This window comes from Poecilia formosa, unplaced genomic scaffold (assembly GCF_000485575.1).
Source record: "Poecilia formosa unplaced genomic scaffold, Poecilia_formosa-5.1.2 Scaffold553, whole genome shotgun sequence".
Classification (NCBI taxonomy): Eukaryota; Metazoa; Chordata; class Actinopteri; order Cyprinodontiformes; family Poeciliidae; genus Poecilia; species Poecilia formosa.
The window spans coordinates 144505-167181 of NW_006800492.1; the positions used below are offsets into that span (position 1 = coordinate 144505).

Here is a 22677-nt window from a genome sequence, read left to right on the forward strand (position 1 = left end):
TCTTTTAATTAGCTTGGAACCACAGAACTAGCCCAGCACCCTTCCATTTACCGAAGAGATAACAAGAGAAGCAATCAGGCGAACGAGTCAAAGCGCTGCTGTTAATTACCCAAAAGCAAATAATGAGACAGAGCCTCTTATTAGCTTTCACAATCCAAAGCTTCCCCACACCTCACTGATTCACCAGGTCCCTGTGGCCAACTAAAAGATTTGCTTTTTAAAACAGAGAAGAGGAAGCTTATGGCTTAACGGTTTGTTTAAGCACCAGCAGAAAACCGCTGCGGCTGCATGTGTTCGTGTCGGTGGGGAAGGAAGTATAATCACACTCCTGTCCGAACACTTTGGACAGCAAGTCAAAAGGTCAAGTGTGGACCTTTTGTGTCTGCAAATATAAACAAAATATTTTTAAAAAATACTGTGCGTTTTTCTTTTGTTTTGAAGGGATACATTGTTTTAAAAGTACATTACAATACATACTTGAGAGTATTGGTCATTATCCAGGAATCCTGAAGGTGAAAGCTGCTCCACAGCCATTTTTATTGTATTATTTTTTAAGTGATTTTACTTTACAAATGTGAAAAAATCTGCTAACAATTGGAATCAATCTGATTGGTCACCTGCCATTTCTTTTTTGTTGTTGTTATTTTGGGTCTTCATTGTGTAAAGTAGTTTGCCTTGTTGCTATAATGTGCTATACAAATATTTGCTTTGCCAGTCAAAAACTGGACTTGCACACTGGACTTTTTAAAATTTTTGGATTGATTGCATTCATTTCCCTGGTATTTGATTTTATTTGTCCATCCTCAGCAGCAGGAACAGAATATGGATCAATCTTTTTGTGAAAATGTGCAACTAGCTGCACTTTTCTACTCTCCTGTTTTGAAATATTAGTAAAACCTGTTTTACAGTGATTGGTGGGATGTCACCTCTGTTTCAACTATTACTAATAATATATAGATATTGAATGCTGTTCTCATAACTTCTTATATTTTAATTGTTAATAGGGAAATTGTAATCTGGTGAAATCCTTACTGGTGGGTCAAACTTTATAAAATCCAAAGATCGGATAACATGACAAAAATTCTGACTAGTGAATCTCTATTTTGTTTTTTTATTCCGTTTTTCTTTTCCAGCTTTACCACTTTACTTTTGTAAATACCTGGAGATAAAAAAAATGTTCAATATACATTAAGATTAATAATTTATTAAGTATTTAAGACGCAATGGGAGCACTGCACATATTTCCAATCTGCTTTGTGAACCTCTACATCACAACACTTACCCTCCAAAATGAAACTCTGCCTGCCTGGGGAGAATAGATCGAGTTCAGAATTAACACAATCTGGGCCTTTTTGTCCCCCTGACACCAATTCTGAAATAAGTCAATAAACTTAACATGACCTGAGAAAAACTGCAAAACAATAAATCACTAATAGCCGACAGCTGACAGATTCGTAGCCAGAAGCCTTCACTGACACTCAATAAGCTGAACTGACCTGCTCAGGTTGGCTTTTTAAATATTTAATAATGCCTAAATGCATTGGCTCTGCTGCAACACAAACATTGCTGCTCTATATTTTACAAAAGATTAATAAATCATTGCTGACAAAAATGACCAGGAACATAGTTTTAGTTAATGCAACAAAATCAGTGTTTGGGAAAATAGGACCAAACACTGATTCTCAAATTTTATAGCAAGATTTCAAAATCCAAGCATCACAAGGAAATCCGGATTATTTTAGTGATTTACTCTCCTGCAGATATTAACCCAGCTTCGATGATGTACCAGTACTAAAAAATAATAAAAGACATTGATGAAAAGCAAACCTATAAGTATATTTTGTTTTTGTCCAAATGTATAAAACAAGAAAGTAAAAAAAAAAAGCAACCTAGTCAAGAACAAAGCGTCTTTATGCCTCACTTCGTTACTGAGCTTCTTTTTTCCACTGACTGATGCCAGGGCACAAAGCATTTCACAGTCAGTGAATCATACACACCCACATGTCGCGTAGGTTCATCAGCCAACATATTTAATCAGAATATAGGAATATATAAAGGCTCACCATGTAAGGGGAGCAGATATGTAAGGGGAGCAGATATTAATAGTTGCAGCAAACCAACCTGCCGCAGCCTGAGGTAGAACGTTTCGCTGAAGGTCTTTCGGCTGAAGTACCAGAAACGTTCGTTTGACGGATAAACCCTGACGAGAGTTTCCAACAGGAAGCGAACGGGTTCCACCACTTCGGTCACCACCAGGTCCACCGCCACCGTCATGTACACCTGCTTATCTGAGGATGGAAACAAACAAAATAAAGTTAACATCTCTCTTGGTTTTCTTAGGAAATTCAGTCACTAAAATCTGTTTATTTGGAAAAAGCTGAAATTAAAGCATTAGGAATACACTAAAACTGTTAAAGCATCTGTACCTCTTAGATAGAAAATGTTTCACACTTAAACTCCTAAATAAGGTTTTTAGTGCCAAATGCTTTTTCCATTAACTGTCTTACACAAACATATACTCAGATTCATCCTTGTCCCAGTTCATATTTTACATCTTATTAACATTTTATTAATACAATCCTTCATTTTAGACATTTGACCTACAGCAAGTGTACATGTTGTTTAATTCCAACACTGGCACGTCATCTGGAGAGCACTGATGAAGGAAAAAGCAAACAGAAATACATTTCCCTCAGATAAACATTAACCTCATTAAGAAAAACTAATATTCATTAACTACGTCCATAACAGTTACAGTGAAAACAACAACAATAGACATAGGGAAAATAAAAACTTAAGTAATAATAGTATATACTAACACAAATAATAATATACAAGCAAATAAATAGAGGTGTCAGGGTTTCAGTATGAATCTAGTTGAAGGTTTCCTAAACTTTGCTTTTTATTAATAAAAGTTACCCAAACTGGCTCCAACTAAAATACAAATACTGAGTTAAGAAGCTGTATCCTGTATGGACGCCACACCCCCATACTGGATAAGAACATGGCTCCAATAACCTGCTGATAAAAGGGTAGATGTGCTGTTACACTGTTAAACCAACCAGAAAACCTTTTTGGAAGACAAACCTTTGGGAGTGTCTTCATTCAGTGGCTGGAAGGCGGCCATGTTGGGATTCCACGTTCCTGTGATGATGTAGGCTTTTCCATCTGAGCTCTTTCCCATTGATTCCTATAAAGGGAGTCGAGTTATAAAATTAATCTTATCCCCAGCAATATTTACGTTTTTATCTACGATCTTATTAATCATGCAATAACACAAGATTTGTACCGTTAAAGTCTGGTCAGTTATCATGTTTCTATAAACTAATTCAGTCTCAAAATCAGCATAAAGATTGGTTTATTTGATAAATCCATACATTTTCGCGAGGTGTTTCACAATAACAGCCACATGCATTGATTTATGTTATAATTAAACCCTTTAAGGCCAGTAATAAAATGAGTCAAATGAAGTCCCACATACCATGTCAAGAAGATGCATGTCACTGTTGCAGACTTTCTGCCCGGGACTCAGCAGCATCCCAAAACACCTTAACAGAAGACAAAGGAGGCACAACCCACAAATCAATACCCACTAATTCCAAGGCAGAGCTACAGCCTGCCTTCATCAGTCAAGTTAGCTGAGAGAGAAAAGAAAATGGAGGGAAAAAAAACACTCAAGATGTGAATCCACACTCAGATACAGCATCTTATCTATTCCGGAGATGTTTCAAACGTCTTAGATTGTACTTTACTGTCTGATTGAACCTATGCCCAATTATCATTGGATACTTTAAACTAGGAAATTAATTTTAATGTCTTAATAACCACAACAGATAGAAAATAGGCTAAGAGGTCTCTGTTGTTATAATCTTTAATCTTGCTCCTACAGAAGCTTAGAGTTTGGTGATATGGACAGAAAACAAAGCTAATTTCTGGAATGTTTAATCTCTAAGATAGCAGATGTTTCAATACAAATGCAAAGAACAACCAATGGGATTTGTTTAATAGCAATTGTCAAACTAAACTATTTCCTTAAAAGAATTGCAGGGTTTTATGGAATAATAAACATGCTTTCTGAACTTGTAACACATGTGTGTCCTCTCATCTTTATGTTGCAAAGGTTTTTCCAGTTTCTGACCCAAACTGCATAAGCATGCATTTTTACAGCTAATCACTGAAGCAACATTTGTACAGTCAAAGCACAAAGTACAACCTGTTGCAATTACAACTGCAGAGTTTTACATATCTGGACATGAATAATCTGCATTTTGCAAAGTTCTAATGTGGCCTCAAGCTTAGAACAAGAGACACGAATCATCCAATCACATCAATCTAAATAAAATAAAAACAGGCAAGGCCAAAATTAAAAAGGCATGTGTGAAAATGTATGTACACACCTCATGTCTGTGCAGTTAGCTGAAGCATCTTTAGCTGTCTTAGAGGAATTTTATCCCAACTTTGCTTCCCTGCTTGCATGACCCAGTTTCAGACAGGTGGCTTCATGTTTGGTTGTGGGATATTTTGGTGTCCTGGTCGACCCAATGAAAACAGCCATTGGTGTGACGTGATTCTGTGGACACGCTGTGTTTAACATGCTAACAGACTTGCAGAGGCTTTTGCATGGTCTGACTGTGGGGTGAATTTCCCCAGAGTGTCTATTCCTGGGAAGACAGGCGGCAACCGTCCTAAATGGTCTCCAATAACAACAGTAATCGCTTCTCTGAAGTCACTGTTGAAGTCTCTATTCCGTGGAACTGTGTTAATATCCATTTATTGTTTCTAGCTAGGGAAACTAAACTGCTGTCACAGAGGTGGTCGGACTCACTGATGAAATCCGAGAACAAGTCTAACACCATTCCACTGCCACAAAATTTAATGACAAATTAAACTGTATTCCCAAGGAACAGATAATAATATATATGTATATTAATTAAGGGTCAAAAATCAATGTCAACAGACATGAGAATGATCTCTCTGAAGAACAATAGAGGTTTCAATGTCTGAAAAAGAAAAGAAAAAAAAAAGTGGGCAGCTTTTTGTCTCTGTCTGATGGCCACAGAGGTGTGAAGATGAAAAAGGGGAAATGACCTAGTTTTTCCAGTGGTACTCAAGCATATGAACATTTAAACAGTGGGCTGCAGATATCTGAATGTGACTTTAAAACACAGTCTGCACTACTGCTCACCGAGTTCATGAGAATCAAGCATTAAACAGCCAGAATATTCCATCCTTCTTGTTTATTTTAGATGTCAAACAGAGGCATGTTGAAATCCTTTATATTGATTAAACCAACCATCCCCAAAATACCAACACATAAAAGATAAGTCCATAAATGTTTTGTGCACCATTAACTGGGTTAATGCTCCGTTGTACAGAAAGAATAAATGAGTTAAAGTATAAGACAGGAAAGGTTCTATAATGGCATCTAGAAAAGTGGAACTATGTCTGTACTTTCAGTACAACGATTTAAATACCCAGTTTTTTAAAAACAGAGTCAGAGCCTAAAGGTGCAGACTTGTGGTCAAGCTAGACTCAAGATATTTCTGGCTGGCTTATGAAAATAGGATTATTTATTCATTGAACCGTTTATCCTAAAAGCCAGATTATGACACTAGGGTCTTTAAGGCAGGTCCATCACCATGCCAGCAGTTGCTGAGGTATCTAAAAAGCACCCAGTTTCAGGGAGACAGGGGTGGAAGAGATTTTTCCTGAGATGCTGGAGGGTTTGAGTATTGTTGGCCAGCTGATTTGCCTCTTTAATGTTGCATAGAGGACCAGGAAGAACCTGCTGAGTGGTTGGATGGGGTGGTGGTCCCAATTAAGTCCTTAGAAAACTTTTTAAACTAATTTGAATAGTAAATTGAGTTTTGTGTGTAACTTGGATCAATTGGAATGTATGTGACTGAATTTAAATTACTTTCTTTTTTTGTAAAGTGCCTTGAATTACATTTGTTGTGTATTGGCGCTATATAAATGAACTGAATTGAATTTTTAAGGAAGAGGACGGGAACGTGTGCTTCAGCATTCGAGGAATAATTCTTCTCAGCGTTCCTTGGACAGTCTACTCTTCGGTAAGGAAGACTGACTTTCAGACCTCAGATTCACGAGGATCAGGGCGGCTCTTGTCTGCTGATGGGGTTATGGTAGTTTGGTGGTTCAGTCCTTGTTTGTTTGCATCCAACCTTTATGTCATTATATCAGATCCCTCCTTTGTATTCAGTGTTTTAGATTTTCCTTAGATTGGTGTATTGACTTGGTCATCGTTTATTTCCTCCTCAGCTCCTTCATGTTCGTTAGTTTTCTTCCTTCTGTCAGGCTGCCCGTCTTCCCTCACAGCTGCACCCTGTTCCCAATCAGCCACCTGTTCTTTATCAAATAATCAGGCTCCTCAGTATTTAACTTTCTCATTTGCTAAGAAAGTTACTATCTTGCCTCTTCCTTGTCTTTATTGTTGCTGTATTATAAGTTTGTTATTTTATGTAAAGTCTATGTATTATATCTCCTGTCTCCAATTGTACCTGTATTATGGGTTCAACTGCAACACTACATTGTGATAATTTCATGTTCTGTACCTGGTTCATTATGTTATACTTCAGAGTTTGTTTTATACTGAAAACCATTTTAATGCCAACCTTTCGATGCCCAGCTCCTTGTTGCACATTTGTTGAACAGAAACCAGCACCTTCTTCTGGACACCTTGTCGCAGCTTGAAGTAAAACTTATCCCTGTCCTTTGGCACCGGGCTGGGAAAGAGAAAAAAATGAGTTATGAAGACCAGATATTTACATACAATATATGACATTTTTCCTCAAAGTGTCTGCCGTCAAATCAGGCAAACTCTTTCCTGACTTAGTTTGAATTACTAATTTTTTTTCTATTTGCCTCAGCAATTAAAGAAATATTTTTTTACATATATATTTACATTTTTGTTAATCCTAGCCGTCTAAAGTCAGACAATGACAAATCAGTTGTGTGTCTCTTTGTACTGTTGGATACTCAAATACCTGAAATTAACTGTGAAAGTTACCAAAAGTACTTCAATATAGCTTTGTTTTTTTTTACTCGGTTCATTCTCTGTTGCTTTGTAACTGTTATATTTTCTTTACATTTTACTTCAGATGTCAAAAGTTATTTACCTTTGACAACTGACATGAAAAAATTGGCCGACCATGTTTTCGATCATTAGGCTAGCAGAGTCAAAATTTTCAACTGCAAAGATTATATTTTCTATCCAGAGTCCTGTTATTAAAAAGACAAAACAGGAAACTGTGTCTGTGCATTTGATTTGCATTTGTGTGTGTCTGGGTGTTTGGACCAAGTACTTGTAGTTGCCTTTGCCATCATCTTCTCTGATCTCCAGTGAGACAGTGAAGGTGTAGAGATCTCCGTCAGGCGGGCCAGAAAGCGCCGTGTCCCTGATGTCTGCTCGTTGTGAAGAGCGCCGAAAGGCTGTGGAGAAACTGTACAGGATGCGGCTGACCTGAACGAAAAGAACAAAAAAGGACAGAAAAATCAAAAAAGGGAGGGAATAGAAATTGAAAAAGATGTTACAAAATAAATACCTTACAAGTAAACAGAAGGAAAAATAAAACTGGAAAACTAAGAAACAAATTGAGGAGAAAAAATAAAAGACAATAGTGCCCCCAGCTGGCCAACAACAGCTGGTACAACTAAATATTTTTGAAACACTGGAAGTTTTTACTAGTCATGTATGAACGCGCCACGTTATTTAAGGTAACTGCTGGTCTTCACCCTTCTTCCTTTTTCAGACCAGCTGGACTTTGAGCTGCAGGATAATTTGTTTGTATGTTTATAAGTTTTTCAAATTAAGTTCAGAAGGAAAACAGAGTCAAGTAACACTTTTCCAACACTGTTGTGAACTCTACATGTTTTCAACTTGCAGGAGATCCCAAGATAATCAGAAGTGCCATACATATTTTGTAACTACAAAAAAAGCAAAACATTTTTATTGGTTTCACAGAACTAAAATGGAGTAGTGAGATCCTGTTGTATAATAAGAAAGAAACACGTAGTCTGAAGCACACTACATACGGACAGGAACTGGACTAACAAGTACAGACGGCTTTATTTAACTAAATGCAAATCTACAAGCTGCATAACCAACTATTTGTACAGATCTGTATTTCTGTTGTGATTCCACTGCATTTCTGTAATGGCAACAAAGTCCAAGTCATTGACAGGATTAACAGCTTCTGATGCTGGAAGGGAAAATAATCATTTTTAAAAAGTATTTTGGATCTAAAATGTTAAAGAACTGAACTAGTGGAGCCTGAGAAACTTGCTGAGATTTTGTTTAGTGTTTATGGTCTAAACAAGTTTAACTCACGGCCTCTTTGATGTGGCAAGAGAAGACGTGAATCTGGAAATCCTCTGAACTTCGGTAACTCTCAGTGAAGGAGAAACAGTCGCTTTCCACAGAGCCTTCCCGCCCGCGGGCGCAGAACAGCACCTTGTAGATGGGGAAGGAGGCGATCTCTGTTCCTGAGGCCTGGTCTACGATTCTGAGAAGATGGAAAGGAAAAAAATTACACACAATATTTCTGTTACTGTACATGAAGCTGATTGTTTCTATTTTTGATTTACAGCTGAATTAATTTGTAAGGCTTTCAGCTATAAATAATCAGTGCATAAATGGCTGCTTTATTCTTCTTTTAGTCAACTGTCTCATTTCCTCTAGAGTACGTTTTAAATTCAGTGTTCCCTTTTCATTAAATGAATGAACATGGCTAAAAGTTTCTGTCAACTGATTTTACTTCATGGTCTGTAGCACATTTTTTTCATTCTTGGAAAATGACCTCCAAAGTCATTTTCATAATACCGTGGAGGTCTGAAAACTTGTGTTGACTGATTTACGTAAAGAAGAAAGGTTGGATTTGATAATTAGGCTAAAAAGTCCTCATCATCATCTTATGATTTGTGTTTTAAAAATGCCATTTTATCCATGTATATAAGTATCCATAGGACAATTACACATTAATATAAATATAAGAAATATTTTGTGTTCGAACTTTGAATCAAAGCCAAACACAAATTTATACACCATGCTTTGCAAAAAGTAGTTTTTTCCAAAAAGGTTGAACACAAGTGCTTGCAAAAAGTATTCATACCCTTTTGAACTTTTTCATAGTTTTTCACATTATAACAACTTCTGTTAATTTTATTTTTTTTATTCTTTTGCCAGTTCTTTTCAAAACAGCTGAAGCCCAGTCTGATTGGAGGATCTGTGAAGATCAATTTAGGTTTTGGCAAAAAACACAAATAGTTTGGGTTTGTACTTTACTTTACCCAAACATCATACAAATGAATCTAAACCATAATATTGTAACTCTGGCTGCCTGTTCAGGGTCGATGACTTCAGCCTTTTAGACCCTCTCACAGGTTTTCCTCCTATATTTAGTGTCGTCCATCTTCACATCCACTCTGACCAGCTTTCCTGTTTCTGCAGAAGGAAAACATCCCGACAGCCTGATATTTCCATCCGCACTTTTACTAATAGCTGTGGTGTGTTCAGGGGTATTTTCCACCACACGTAGCATTTTATTTTTGGCCCAAAAAGTTCAACTCTAGTTTCATCTGACCAGGGAATCCTCTATCAACGACACAGCGTCACTTTTATGGGACCACAGAAGGCATTTCATTTGGCTTCCTTTAACAAGTCAAATTCTTGAAAACTTTTAAGTGTGGACGGCACAACCAACATTTGCCCCAAGCTGAGAATCTCTGCAGTTCCTCCAGCGTTCATACGGACAACTTACAACTTCTCTGACTGATGGCCTTCACACGTGGTCTGGCAATTTAGTTGACCAGACATGTTTTGGTGGGTTTAAAGTTGTGCCAAACGAATTAAGTTAGTTAGTTAGTTAGTTAGTTAGTAAAACTCTAAATAGGTGATGTTTGGTGGACTGTATTTTACTAAGGCATGTCGGAGAAGAAAATGGAAGTAAACACACATTAACATCACACTTTTAAGACTTATGAGTAAAAAAATGTTGAAACCAATTTCTCACTTTCATCCCTTGTTAGTCTATCACAGTAAGTCCCAGGGAAACACACTAAAGGAGTAAAAAAGTGAAAAAAAAAAAGTTCAAGGGATGTGAATATATTTGCAAACCACTGCATGCTAATATTTTGCCAATCCAACTTTCAAGCCGCTCAGTATTCCTTACAATCAGACTCCGTTATCTGACCTGACAGAACCATCTGGCCCACAGGGAACATGCAGTGTGATGGGAATCGGGATGGCGCTCTCCGCTCGCAGGGTCGCCATGGCTCTCTGCGCCTCTGCCTCGTTGCGAGGAGCTTTGACCCACGTGCAACCCAGGTATGATAGCTTGTTGAACTGGACGCTGTCCTCCTCTATGACACTGGGACTGGATGGTGCCGGACATGCTTCTGTGTGCAGACAGACAGGTTTTTCTCTTAACAGTTTTGGCCACTTGTTGAGAACTTGAGGTGAATTTTTCTTTCCATGTCATGTGAACAGGAAACATGGCGACAGAAAGAGCAAAGCTGCATTCGCAGCACTGAGAAGAGGATGGAGAAAAGATGTGTTAGAATGATAGAGGAAGTTCGAGGGTCTTCTCTGAAATAGGTTCCGATCTGAAACTTTCATACCAGCAAACAGGAAGCAGAACAATGAACCCAGCAGCTGAACTTCCACTGCTCACATGCTCGCTTTTATAGCATGCTAACAGTTTCCCTCTCAGCCTCCCTGCAGCTGTCTAGCACACCTGCAAAATCATACCGACGACACTGCCAGTTTTTGTTTAAATGGTGACCAATACTTCCCCAACAATTTATCACGGTCTTAATTAGGGGAGTGGCGATACCTAAAACTCATTAGTATCACATAGGGCTGGGCAATATATCAATAACAATAGATATCTCTGTAAACACATGATCAACATCAATAGATATTCAATAATTTAATTGAACTCCGATCCAGAACCACGCAGCATTCTGGGGGATGTAGGGAAATTAAAGGCTTTAGCTGTTCTCACTGCCAGCTAAGCAAGTTTGATTACATCGACTAACTTGGTCATTCTTTGGTTACCTAGCAACACCCTGTCTGAGTAACTTGTGGTTGCCTAACAACAACCTGTTAAGCAACCTGTAGTTGCACAACAACAACCTGTCTGAGTAAGTTGCACAGCAGCAGATTAATGTTTTACCACGGTGCGACCACTGCTTAAAAATAAAACGAACAGAAGGAAGTGGAGGGAGGAAATAAGTGCGACAGTAAACTTATGTCACGTCACCAGTTTGGCAGTATTCCAGATATTTAAAACAAAAAATGAATCAATAATTTTTTATATAAGCAGATATGAAACTCTTGTATCATGATACGTTTTTCAGCCATATCATCTAGCCATTCACAAGAACAAGACAGGACGAGACTTTCATAATACTTTCAAGAACACTTTAAAAATCTAATTTACGTCAAAAAGGCCTTTATTCTTCATTTTTTGTCCACCAACTTGACAAACTGAAATCTTTTTCTGCCTTTTTATCTGTTCACACCTTAGAACAGTGCTTCAACCATGAATGGTCTGCAGTTACAACATTTTCCATTTCTGTCCTCCAGCCATTGGTTGTTTTAGAGATGCTTTCTGCCTCCTTCAGAATCTGAAATATAGTGTTTACATATCGAATATGCCTTGTTTATCACTCTGTCACCATTTACCACTCTTACTTTGAAGCCAAAGTGCTACTAAACAAATTATTTAAGAATATTTGGAGCATATTATGTTAGAATTTCATCAGGTGAAGAAAGGCTGACTGCAACTGACTAGCAGTTACTTTAAAGAGAAATATTGTAATGTTTTAACATTACAAGATCTTGTACAAAGAGATTTTGTTACAGCCCTACCTAATGCAAAAAAAAGGTGTTTTTGTTTGTTTTGTTTTTTTTCCAGGAACATAATAAAGGTTTCATAAATCTCAAACTGTAGTTCAAATGATCCATCTTACCCAGTTCAGGTTTGACTGGACTAGGTAGTTCAGGGTGTGGGCAAAAGATAATTAAATGTCCCCAAATCATAAAAACATGTCAAACAAGAGCTTTAATAATGTTAATCAGATGGCAACCTTACAAAGCTGCTGTGCAGTCATATTTACCTGTACAGCTAAATGAATCCCCCACTCCAGTGCAGAGGTAATAGAGAAAAATATTAAAGACGACAACTATCAGATGAGTTAAACAAAAAGAAAAAAGAAAAAAGAAAGGAGTCAGCATGCCCCCAATATAGTGCTGCCCTGGGCATTCGCCACACATGAACATCAAACACCTCAAGTGAAAGCAAAAGTGCATTCACCTTCAAAGTGGAACCTCACAGTGGCATTAAATAACGCTAGTTCTACATTTGATGTTGTCTATAAGATTTAAAAATAACTGATTAGTTTTGCTAGTAAAGATGTCTACACCAACTTGAACTGAAAATAAAAGCTGAATAGCTGCATATGCATTTAAAAATGTGCCAACATACCTCGTCTTTTTGCCGTTTTTGGAGCAAAACGCTTCCTTCTTCTGAACATTGCTAACCATTTGCTTAAAGACTGTCATAGTACGTGCTTATTTCCTGTGTGACACATTTCATCACTCTCCGTTTCATTTCACCTGAACTCATCCAAAAATAAAAAAATTCTTTATGCTGGACTTCCTCTCCTCTGATATGAAGAATCACATCTGCTTTTTATTTTGTCATAAACATAATGAAGGATCATTAAAAGCAGTTAAAGTGGGGGAAAAAACAGACTGAAACTATCCAAACAAGTCAGTCAGTGACACAGAGGAGTTAAAACACAGCATCAGAATCACTCAGGGCTCACCCTAAGATACTCACTGTATAATAACAGAGTAAAAATACATCTTTCAATGCTGGGAAATAAAGATTTACAGCTTGAAGCCGTAACTGTATTTTTATAACAGTGCTAGCTTTTTATTCCTTCCTGAGGCTAGGAGCCTCTCAGTACTCACATATACTGCGGTGTGAAATATAACAACATTCAAAAACAACAACTAAAATAAATACAGCACAATACAGTACAATAACAGGCTGCTTAGCAGAGGATCATCAAGTTCCTATGAAGAGGATTTGTTTATTCAACTTTTTGTACCTTTTTAAATTCAGACGTTTATAGACATTTCACAATATTTGGTTGAATAACCTTTCAAATGTTCTTACTATCCTTCCACAGGTTTCTCACAATTGTTTGAATTTTGGTTTGACAGAACTGGTGTAACTGAGTCAAGTTTGTGGACCAAGTTGCTTGACATACCAAATGGTCTGTGCCTGGAATCAAGGCTTTGTGATGCACACTCAGCTGATTGACTTTGTTGATGCTGTGCCACTTGAAAGGCCAATTTGTGCAAGAGCTTTAACTTCCTGGCTGATGTCTCAAGATGTTGCTTCGGTATTTCCAAATAGTGTTCTTTACTCATAAAACTATCTATTTATGTTTGTGTAGCGCTCCATCCTGCAGCAAAACATCCACACAGCATGATGCTGCCGTCTCCACGCTTCACATCTGGGATGGTCTTCTCAGGGTTGCAAACTTGCCCCATTTTTCCTTAAATCTGCAGTATTCCAGTTAAAAAAAAATTAGATTTTTAAAAAATATATATTTAAAAAAATCACTATGTTGTGACACTATGAGACAGATAATCTGCAAAAATATCAAAATTTTTAGATTACCATTGAAGCAATGGCTTTAGGCCTATATTAGTACAGAATTAATTTACCCTCTTACCAGCATCAGTCAGCATTTTCAGAAAATGTTTTGTTTTTCCCTGGGACTGTCCACATATTAATCACCAAAAACTCACATCACAGAAAACCCCCTTCTTAATAGTGTGCTGGGTGGACATTCCCCTGTTTTTACAAGTCTAAACTTGTACATAGAAAGTTTTAACAAATTAGCGCAGCACTTGGAAAACCAGGCATTTGGAAACTGAAACCCAGGATGAACAAGATTTGTGGAGGTCCACAATTCTCTCCTGATTTTTGTATTATTAATTATATTTCTCCTAACTAAATTATACACTCAGATGTGCTTTCAATTAATTGAAATGTTGTGAATTAATAATAAGGAGCTCTAACTCACAACAGAAAACGGCTAATCTGTTTTGATAAAGAATAGAATAAAGGTTAGTTTTACATCCCTACATAGACATAGACGGGTTGTGGGGTAAAAAGCTGGCCTGGTGTTAGGAGTTGGAAACAACTCATGGAACTGTTTCAGTTTCCCCAACAGGACTGTCTGTGCTTCTTTACGACTGGAACTATTTCCAAGCGGCCAGTTTTGTCTTTTCTGTAAGCGCGAGATAAATGCAGACGCCTTCTTTTAGTCACCCGACTGGCAGTTCACAACAGCAGATGGAAGGAGAACAGCACTGCATTAATCCAGTCATTCCTGCATTTCCTCTGGCATTTTGTTACAAAGGACCTTAATAGGAATAGCTTAGCAAACCATTTTAGCAGTTATAACTTCATCTCATTTTTTAAACCTTAATATTCTCTTATATTTATAACTGGCATGGGCGGTTCTAGACGGAGAGCAACAGGCGCCAGTGCCCCTGTAGAACCAGTTTTTGCTCTTGCTATGCCCGAGGTAATGAAGAGATAATACTAAATTAATTTCTTAAATTGGTCCCTTAAACTAATTTCATTATTTACCTTCAAAATTAAATAAAAATAAAGGTGTTGGACTTTTAGCTTGAGCCATCTTGAGCTTCAAAGTCACAAGTGGCTCACTTAATATATTCAAAAATGAAATACTGCCCTGTTTTTAGTTTCATGCCTTTGTTCTGTGCCCTTATCAAAAACAACACCGGCTCCACCCTGTTACTGTTGGTCTAGAACTGCCACTGATAACCAGCCCATCTCAATAAAAAATAACTCAAAACAGGCTAAAGTATTACACAATATACAGTTTCAGTTAAATTTCACTGGTTTTTCACTGTTGTAAAGATGCTGGCTTATGGAGTCAAGTGATGTAATAGAAGAGCAGAAAGCCAGTGCTAGAAATCATGATTTTCCTGTTGGACAACAACATGGACTTATCCTCACATTCAGCTGCAGCTCAGGTTGTTTTACCAGTAAATGATTTAGAACCTTGTTGAACTTGATTTGTGCACCTGAACAGGTTGCGTTTGAGCACAAGTGACCAAAATAGGCCTGGGTTATTTGTTTAGGTCACCCCATGGAACAGATCCCTATTACTCCATCAAACAGAACTATACAAGCCATGTTGTTGTTTTCATACATGGTGGTTGGTAGAACTGCCAAAATTAGACAAACTCAAACAGAATAACTTTGTTCATTATTCAAGTCTGTACAGGTAATGCTGAAAAGTAGTTCATGAGTGTGTATAGGTCCTGCAGCCTGAAAGCTGTTTTGCTGTACAAGGGTTGTTTATTGAGTGATCTCAGTCAACTATGTTTACATACAAAGCAGCCAGAGTTCAAGTGCTGACTGTGTTGATCCATCAGCAAAGAAAACCATGGGAGGGGCACGGCTCTGGCAAATCAAGGCCCCGTTTTGTACTCAAGTGTTGCCATTTCACCCAAATATTTTCTGCTTTTATACCGGGAACAAGACAATTTGTACCCTTGTACTTAACCAATGAATTTAAATATATCTTAATTTATCTAATAATAATAACACACTGCATAAATTTCTTATAAACCAAAACCAAAACAATACATAGACATTACTTAACTACATATGCAGTAGACCAGGGGTACCCAACCACAGGCTTTCATATTCTTCAAGTCATAAAGTTTATAAATTTGATTAATTAAAAAGTACCAGCTAACAGATCATGAGCATGCTAACAAGCTCACTGCAGTAAGCAATGAATTAATTGCATGACAAATTAAAATAAGTTTGATCATTTCCATTCTGATTGAAGTCTTGTTTATAGAGATGTCAAAATCAATTTTATGTAAAGTTTCAGTTATGTTTGGTTTATAATTCAGTTTTATTTATTGTTTTGTTTTATCTTGGATAGTTACAATATCTTACAGTTCCAGTGTTAAATGTTAATTACAGAATTAAAGTTTATTAATCTTTGAGAGAGGAAACTTATTATCATAAATATCATAAATATGTTACTTGAAAAAAGTCTCAAAATATCATTATTGTTCATCGCAGTAATTACTGGGACAAATGATTGTCCAGAAAATTTGTTTTTTTTTGACGGCCTACATGTTGACCTTATTCAAACCTATTGGTTCCAGAGTGTTTACCTGCAGGTTGGGTCTCTGACACTTGGCTCTCCAGTTTCTTTTGCTTTTCCATCTGTTCCACGCAGCTCTTTTCTACCTTCACCTCATCATCATCATCCAACACCTCCTCCATTGCCTTTTCCAGCTGATCACTTCCATTCCACGACATCTGGGGGTGGGGGGGACAAAATATTACAGGAGCAGGCTATTTTGAGCTTATGACTACACAGAATCACATAAAATTCATCCACAAATGTATTCAGCGCAGTTTAGAGACTGTATATTTGGTGCAAAAGACCACTTAATCTTGTAAAATATTGAAAGGAAGAGTTTTGTCTTATATTTTGCAACTTCAAATTTACTCAAAATATCTCAGGTGTGACTAACTTTGTAGATTATGGGAACAATTAAACTAATTTAGTGATCACATGGTGCTCATTTCTGACCTTGAGTCTCGGTCTGCCCTCAGAGCCCTGCGGTGAACTGGCCGAGCTGGACTGCACTAGGACAAACTCTTCACTGGTGACGGTGGCCACGGACTCTGTAGAGCTGCTGACTTTGCCCAGTGAGGAGCTGTCATCCATGGCTAGCAGGTTCACTCAGGATCAGGATCTAAGGGAGACCAAGGTTAATGTTCTCCCCTTCCCTCCTGTCAGCCCAGCTGTGTTGGATGGCAGCCTGCATGAAAAACAAAAGGAACTGGATTAGAAATGCGGCACTCGCATGTGAATACAAAGAGCAGTGAGGCTCCTTCAGACTCAATATCCTATTGGCATGCAAAATGTGAACTCATGATATTGTTGCCTCCCAAACAGTCATATAGTTACATTCACAATAGAGTGTCCAACCCTTAAAAGTTCATTATGAAACAGTTCAGCACATAAAATCAACAAATATACCTGTTAGGATGGAAGGACCCACTTGTTATATAACAACATATTCAGTTGCATAATTCATAAGATTTAACTGCAGCAACAGTCTCTGAAAGCCCAACTGAGCAGTTAATACAACCATTGAGTTTCCATTAATGACACTTTATGATGGTTATATTTTTAAACATGTTATTTATGTATAACTGAGTGTTCATCCAGCACTTTATGTTAAATTAAACTTTGTACAGAACGTTTAAAGTTTGTCAAAATGCTACTTAAGATAATTATTCTTGTTGTTACTTTTATTAAAAATAACTGTTTTTTAATTAAATTAAAAATTATTTTAAAAAACTCCGTAAGATATTGTTAATATAGGTGCATCTCAAAAATTAGAATATCATCATGAAGTTTCTTTATTTCTGTAATTTAATCGAAAAACTTGAACTATTACTATAGATTCCTTTTTATATCTACAAATGTCATATTTAAATTTTTTCAATTAACTACTAGGATTAGCTGAAAGCCTAATAAAATAAGTTTGAAAATATGTTGCTTTGTGTGTAATCAATGTACTGGATGAGTTTCACTTTGAATTAATTGATGGGAATTAGTTTTCAGATTTATTACAATTAGATTGCATATTTAACTAACTTAATTTGCACTCTTGTAAACAATAAATTATTTTTCAAACATAAATATATTCAAAATTAAGTGGGCATGTACAGAAATAACATTAATATCAGCTTTCCTAAAAACGGTAATCTAAAAAGTACCTTAGTTTATTTTAAACATTAATGGACATTTATTTGTGGTATCTCTGTTAGCACACATTACAAAACAAGTGTTGACAGGGCCTAAGTATCTTTAATACAACCTGTACACATTAGAAAACGGCTGGCTAAGCCACAAACACGCCTTTATGAAACAGTAGTTAATGAATGGCTGCTGGAATGTGAAATTAAAAGGTTACATTTCTATAAGTGCTGCCAACATCTTTGAAATGCTGTTAAAATAAAGCATTAGAATAGAAACAGTCAAAAAATTAATAATCACTTCTTACAATGGCCTGACTATTTTATTGGAAAAGAAAAATGCGAAAAATGCTCTGGCAAAAAAAAAAAGCCAGAAAAATACAAGCAGCAGGTTATGTTGGGCATTTAATATTAATAACAACCTAATGAGAAAACAAATGTAGATCAAAACGACTGTAATAACATGAAGACCAGAAACATGAAGACAATAATCATATATGTAACCAATCACAACTGTGACTTATACTTTGTGGTAAAGGCATTCTAACTTTCTACCATAAAGTTAACTTTCAGACATAATGCTGTCTGACATCAATACCTGTCAGTTTGATCTGATTATAATCTGCCACAGATCATAACTAGTTACTCTTTGTTCGGCTCTGATTGGTGAAAAATCAGAATTTTCCTTAATATTTCTGAAATGCATGAACAATTAGAACTCCCCCCACCCTATAACTATAAACACCGCCACAAATAACATATTTCATGCACTTTTCTTAGTCGATTAAAATCAGAGCGAGGTTAAAGACTCATGAAGACGTGCAAAAACAAAAAGAATAGGGACAAGCTCTTGGTTCATTTATTTCCTCATGAATTCAAAACCACCTCTATCAAAGAACCTGCGACATATTTCCATTTTATCTTTGTCTTAGAAAAACAATTGTTGAAAATCAGAAGCAGGTTTGACTTCAAAGAAAAGCAAAAAAAGATCAGAAATAAGGCATTTGGAAATCGGTGCTTCTCTAGTTTAAAGAAAAACAATTGAAAATTGTTTTAAATTCTGACAGTACAACACAAAACTAATCACATTTATTCATACAAAACTACACTCACTGGTGCTTTTGCAGGAATCTACTGTATCTTTAAAAGATAATCTGAAACTTTAGGTTTCAGGCATACAAATAGAAACTGACGAGAGGGAATGCAGGAAGGAGCCATTCAGTCACAGATAACGCCATGATTGGATGCACACAGAAGGCATTCATACAGTTAAGACTAGGCAAATTATCCTCCAGCCATCTGCAAAGGCTAAAATGCAGGAGGCAAAATAAGTCATGTGCTCAATTCACACATAATCCATTACACTCGCAAAAAAAAAGACAAGAACAATCTGCCTATTAACTTTTACAAGTTTCTGCATAACAGTCCAGATAAGAGATCCATTTGACTAAATGATTTGATTATCTTTCCCTTATACAGAGTCCTGAATGTTGTGTATGTGCTGTTGATGTTTATTTGTTGATTATATTTATCCTGACATGGTAAACATTTTTTTCACCTTTAGTCTGCTAAAGGTCTCACCAATGTGTTAAATAGGCTCCTCCTGCTACACTGTTCATTTAAATAACCAGATGACAGTGCACATAAACCACATCCCATTGTGCTACACAAACTCGAGTCACACAGTTATAGTAAAACACTCCGTTCATCAAAATTAAACATGCATATAATCAACTTTTACAAAGGTAATTACATTATAATAAAATAAATATTTTGCTTTGCATGCATATAACATCAACAGCTCACCAGACTTTGCAGACATGTTAATATTAACTGATTCTACTCCAAAATGACACAAACAGTCTCATCCCTTGTGGTCACAAAAGAGCAGCAAACTGGCACCCTGTCATTACTGGTCTGTCTCCAGTTCAGGACTGGTAGGCTGGCTAACGTGCTACCAGCCACAGCCTGTGTGAAACCAGGAAGAGGTTGTGTGTTTGACAATGGCACAACACATGAAGCAGAGCTGATCAGTAGTTTAAAGAACAGATGTGGAATTCCCAGCAACAGAAGAAACAGCTGGACAGCTCAAGTGAAGCCTTCGGTGGGGATAAATCGAAATAATAATAAACATTAATTGTAACTGAATCAGTGTTTTCACCAAGGTTTTGTTTGTCTGGGTCTTTCTGTTTTGCTGAACGTCCCCTCATGCTGTATGATGCATTATGTAGCACTTACAGTTCACTTGAAGAATGAGAGATGAGGGAAATCTTTGCTTTTGCCAAACTACTGAAAGGTGATGCAATGCACATGGCCTCTCATATAGCTGTGAATGATGCAGCCAGCATTTTGGACAGATAGATAACAGCAACTTCTCTTGCTAAATCATTTCGGTGGCCCCCTGTGAACCTAACCTGAGAACTTCAACATCCCCTTTTCAAAAAAATAAAAAAAATAAAAAATTGCAGAAAGTATATGCACAGAAAGTGAAATTTGTTATTTTTAAAAGCAAACCATTTTGGATTTTATACGTTTACCTTTCTGTGATTTCCCTTTTGCTACTGGTACACATGAATTTCCCCACTGAGGGACATTAAATAATATTTTTATTCTATGGCTGATTGGATATGGCAAATGGAACAGAAATAAAAATAGGATAGAAAATAAAAATAGAATAGAAATATCTCTTGGTAATTTAATTGTAATAGCAGCAAAGTGATATGCATAATTTTACAGAATGTAGAACGAATAATTGCAATAGGAAGTGTAAAGGGAAAGTATATAGATCTCCCTGATTTTTGTATTGTTCAAGGTAAATGTGCAACTTTTTTCTTATGATTCTGTTGGGCCACTGTAAGAATAGTTGTAGTTTTACTGCAGCTAATTGGGCTCTTGAACAAATAAACTGCAACAAACTGACAGGCAAGCAATGCATGTAGATTCACACAAAGATAAGAATGTAATGCATAAAAAACAGAATAATAACATGCTGTGTAGAAAGGGCAAAATTACAATGTAAAATACTAAAAATATCCAAAGGAATGTGCCAATTAAAAAATTATAAATTCTGCATATGTATTTGTGCATTAAAAACCAAACTATTTACAAAAAGTGACAATAAAATTGTTCAAATAAAAGCAGACATGTTGTTTGAAGCAAGAAAAACACATTACCTACAGCCAGTTGTAACACTGATTTCAGTAATGCTTAGTTTAGGTTTCCTTTCCCTCCCAGGCTAAGATAAGCTTTGAAATTTCATCTTAAGCAAATGTTTCTATCAATACCCTGATACTGAATCATTTCCTGTGAAGTCCACAAGGAAAAAAAACAATCAATGCTATTTTTTGGATAGGACTCAATGCATTGGTTATGTTGCATTCAAAATAATTTTCTACATTCTAATTTTCAGTTATCAGTGTTTCTCCTAGTCAATGCTCTGCTAAAACATAATTTAAAGTATTAAATTGAAGGAAAAATGTAAAAACTAGTGTCATAGGTATAATCTGTAATTATATTAAAAATATAATTCCTTATTATGAATTGAAAACAGCTTATTTTGCTAGTGTCTTCTTTAAATTTTGTTTTTCTTTGTCCTAAACTGTTGCATCTCTGGGCCACAGTTGTTGCGGTTAACTCATTTCAAGTTTATTTTAAAATACTTTTCACACATGTATGCCTGGGGGAGAGAGGAAGAATGAAAAAAAGGTGTTTATATCTATCTATAGTATAGCACCAACATGTCTCCATACACTTTGAACTTGTCAACTGTGAAACTGAAATCAACCACACCTTCAGGAAACCATTTCTACACTAAAAGTATTTCGTGATAGAGGTCCATCAAGTGTCATTTAAAGAAATGCATCACAGACAGCTGATGATGCTGTGAGTCTGACATGACAACGCTGTTGTTAGGGTCCTAGGAGGGTAAACTACTGCAGTAAACTGCTTTTGTTTATGTCTACAGGCCTGGATGGGGCAAAGAGTGCCATGGTAACACCAGCTGGTTACCCTCATTTGCTATGTTTTATCTGTAAACTGTACCGTGATAAGCATGTAGGAAGCAGGACAGCTTTGACAAAGTGCTGCCTTGCAAATCATTACAATGAGAGGCGGACAGATTGCTTTTGCAGCAGCTAAGTGAACGCAGAAACCACAAACACCGAGAAATAATTAGCAAGGAGCAAGCTAACTCATCATAAATGTATCAGTTGTTTTTTCTCACGTTTCTTACAATAGCTTCCACAAGCCTGTTCGCTTACTCGGGAATGTCAAGACAGGTGATTGCGGGCTAGACAGGAAGTACCTGGATACGTGTGCTAGGCTACAGCTGGGAGCTAGAGCTAACTTTGGCTAACGCTACCAGCTCGAAGTCCAAAACAGTTGGACCACTGAGCTTTTTCAGGAACACCCCGCCCGGCTCCGGAGGAAAAACACCCGAGAGCGAAGAAAGGAAACAAGTCTCCATCTTTATCTGCTCGCAGATGTAACTCTAACATAAGCATAGGTAGCCGTTTAGAGAGTTGTCAACTTACTTATTTGAAGGTTTGTGGAGTTGTTTATTTTGTGTCCGATAAGTTGCAGCGAAGATCGTGTGTTGTGTCAAAGATGAATTACTCTGGAGTTTTATTAAACATTTTCCGGTGTAATGTAGGCGCATGCGCGTTATCTTCAAAACCTACCTTGCATAGGAATTTTTTTCATGCATATTTTTTACAAACAGAAGCTGAAGAAAAAAATAATTAAAGACCAAAAATGTGAACCCACTCTTCCAGTTTAAAAACGTCTAATTAAACGGGCCAGAGGA

At 36.8% G+C, this 22677-nt stretch overlaps 1 protein-coding gene across 1 annotated transcript; it reads right to left on the reverse strand.

Annotated features, from left to right (window-relative positions):
- Nucleotides 1-2019: 2019 nt before the first annotated feature.
- On the reverse strand, nucleotides 2020-22513 carry LOC103129524 (rab GTPase-activating protein 1-like). Its single transcript, XM_016665173.1, has 10 exons — nucleotides 22406-22513; nucleotides 16696-16927; nucleotides 16271-16418; nucleotides 10209-10413; nucleotides 8348-8522; nucleotides 7323-7480; nucleotides 6633-6743; nucleotides 3482-3548; nucleotides 3088-3190; nucleotides 2020-2288 (listed from the first exon to the last, which is right to left on the reverse strand). The coding sequence occupies exons 2-10, from the start codon at nucleotides 16831-16833 to the stop codon at nucleotides 2035-2037; spliced, it is 1359 nt and encodes a 452-aa protein (XP_016520659.1). The 5' UTR covers nucleotides 16834-16927; nucleotides 22406-22513; the 3' UTR covers nucleotides 2020-2034.
- Between the last annotated feature and the right edge of the window lie 164 nt (nucleotides 22514-22677).

What these genes read in the sequence shown, in the direction of transcription:
- LOC103129524 (XM_016665173.1), bottom strand. Translation starts at nt 16,833, where the DNA reads ATGGATGACAGCTCCTCACTGGGCAAAGTCAGCAGCTCTACAGAGTCC. An exon ending in CTTGCCACATCAAAGAGGCC is followed by an intron (nt 7,481 to 8,347) that starts GTGAGTTAAACT and finishes CTTTTCGTTCAG; the next exon opens with GTCAGCCGCATCCTGTACAG. An exon ending in GAATGAAGACACTCCCAAAG is followed by an intron (nt 2,289 to 3,087) that starts GTTTGTCTTCCA and finishes TTCCATCCTCAG; the next exon opens with ATAAGCAGGTGTACATGACG.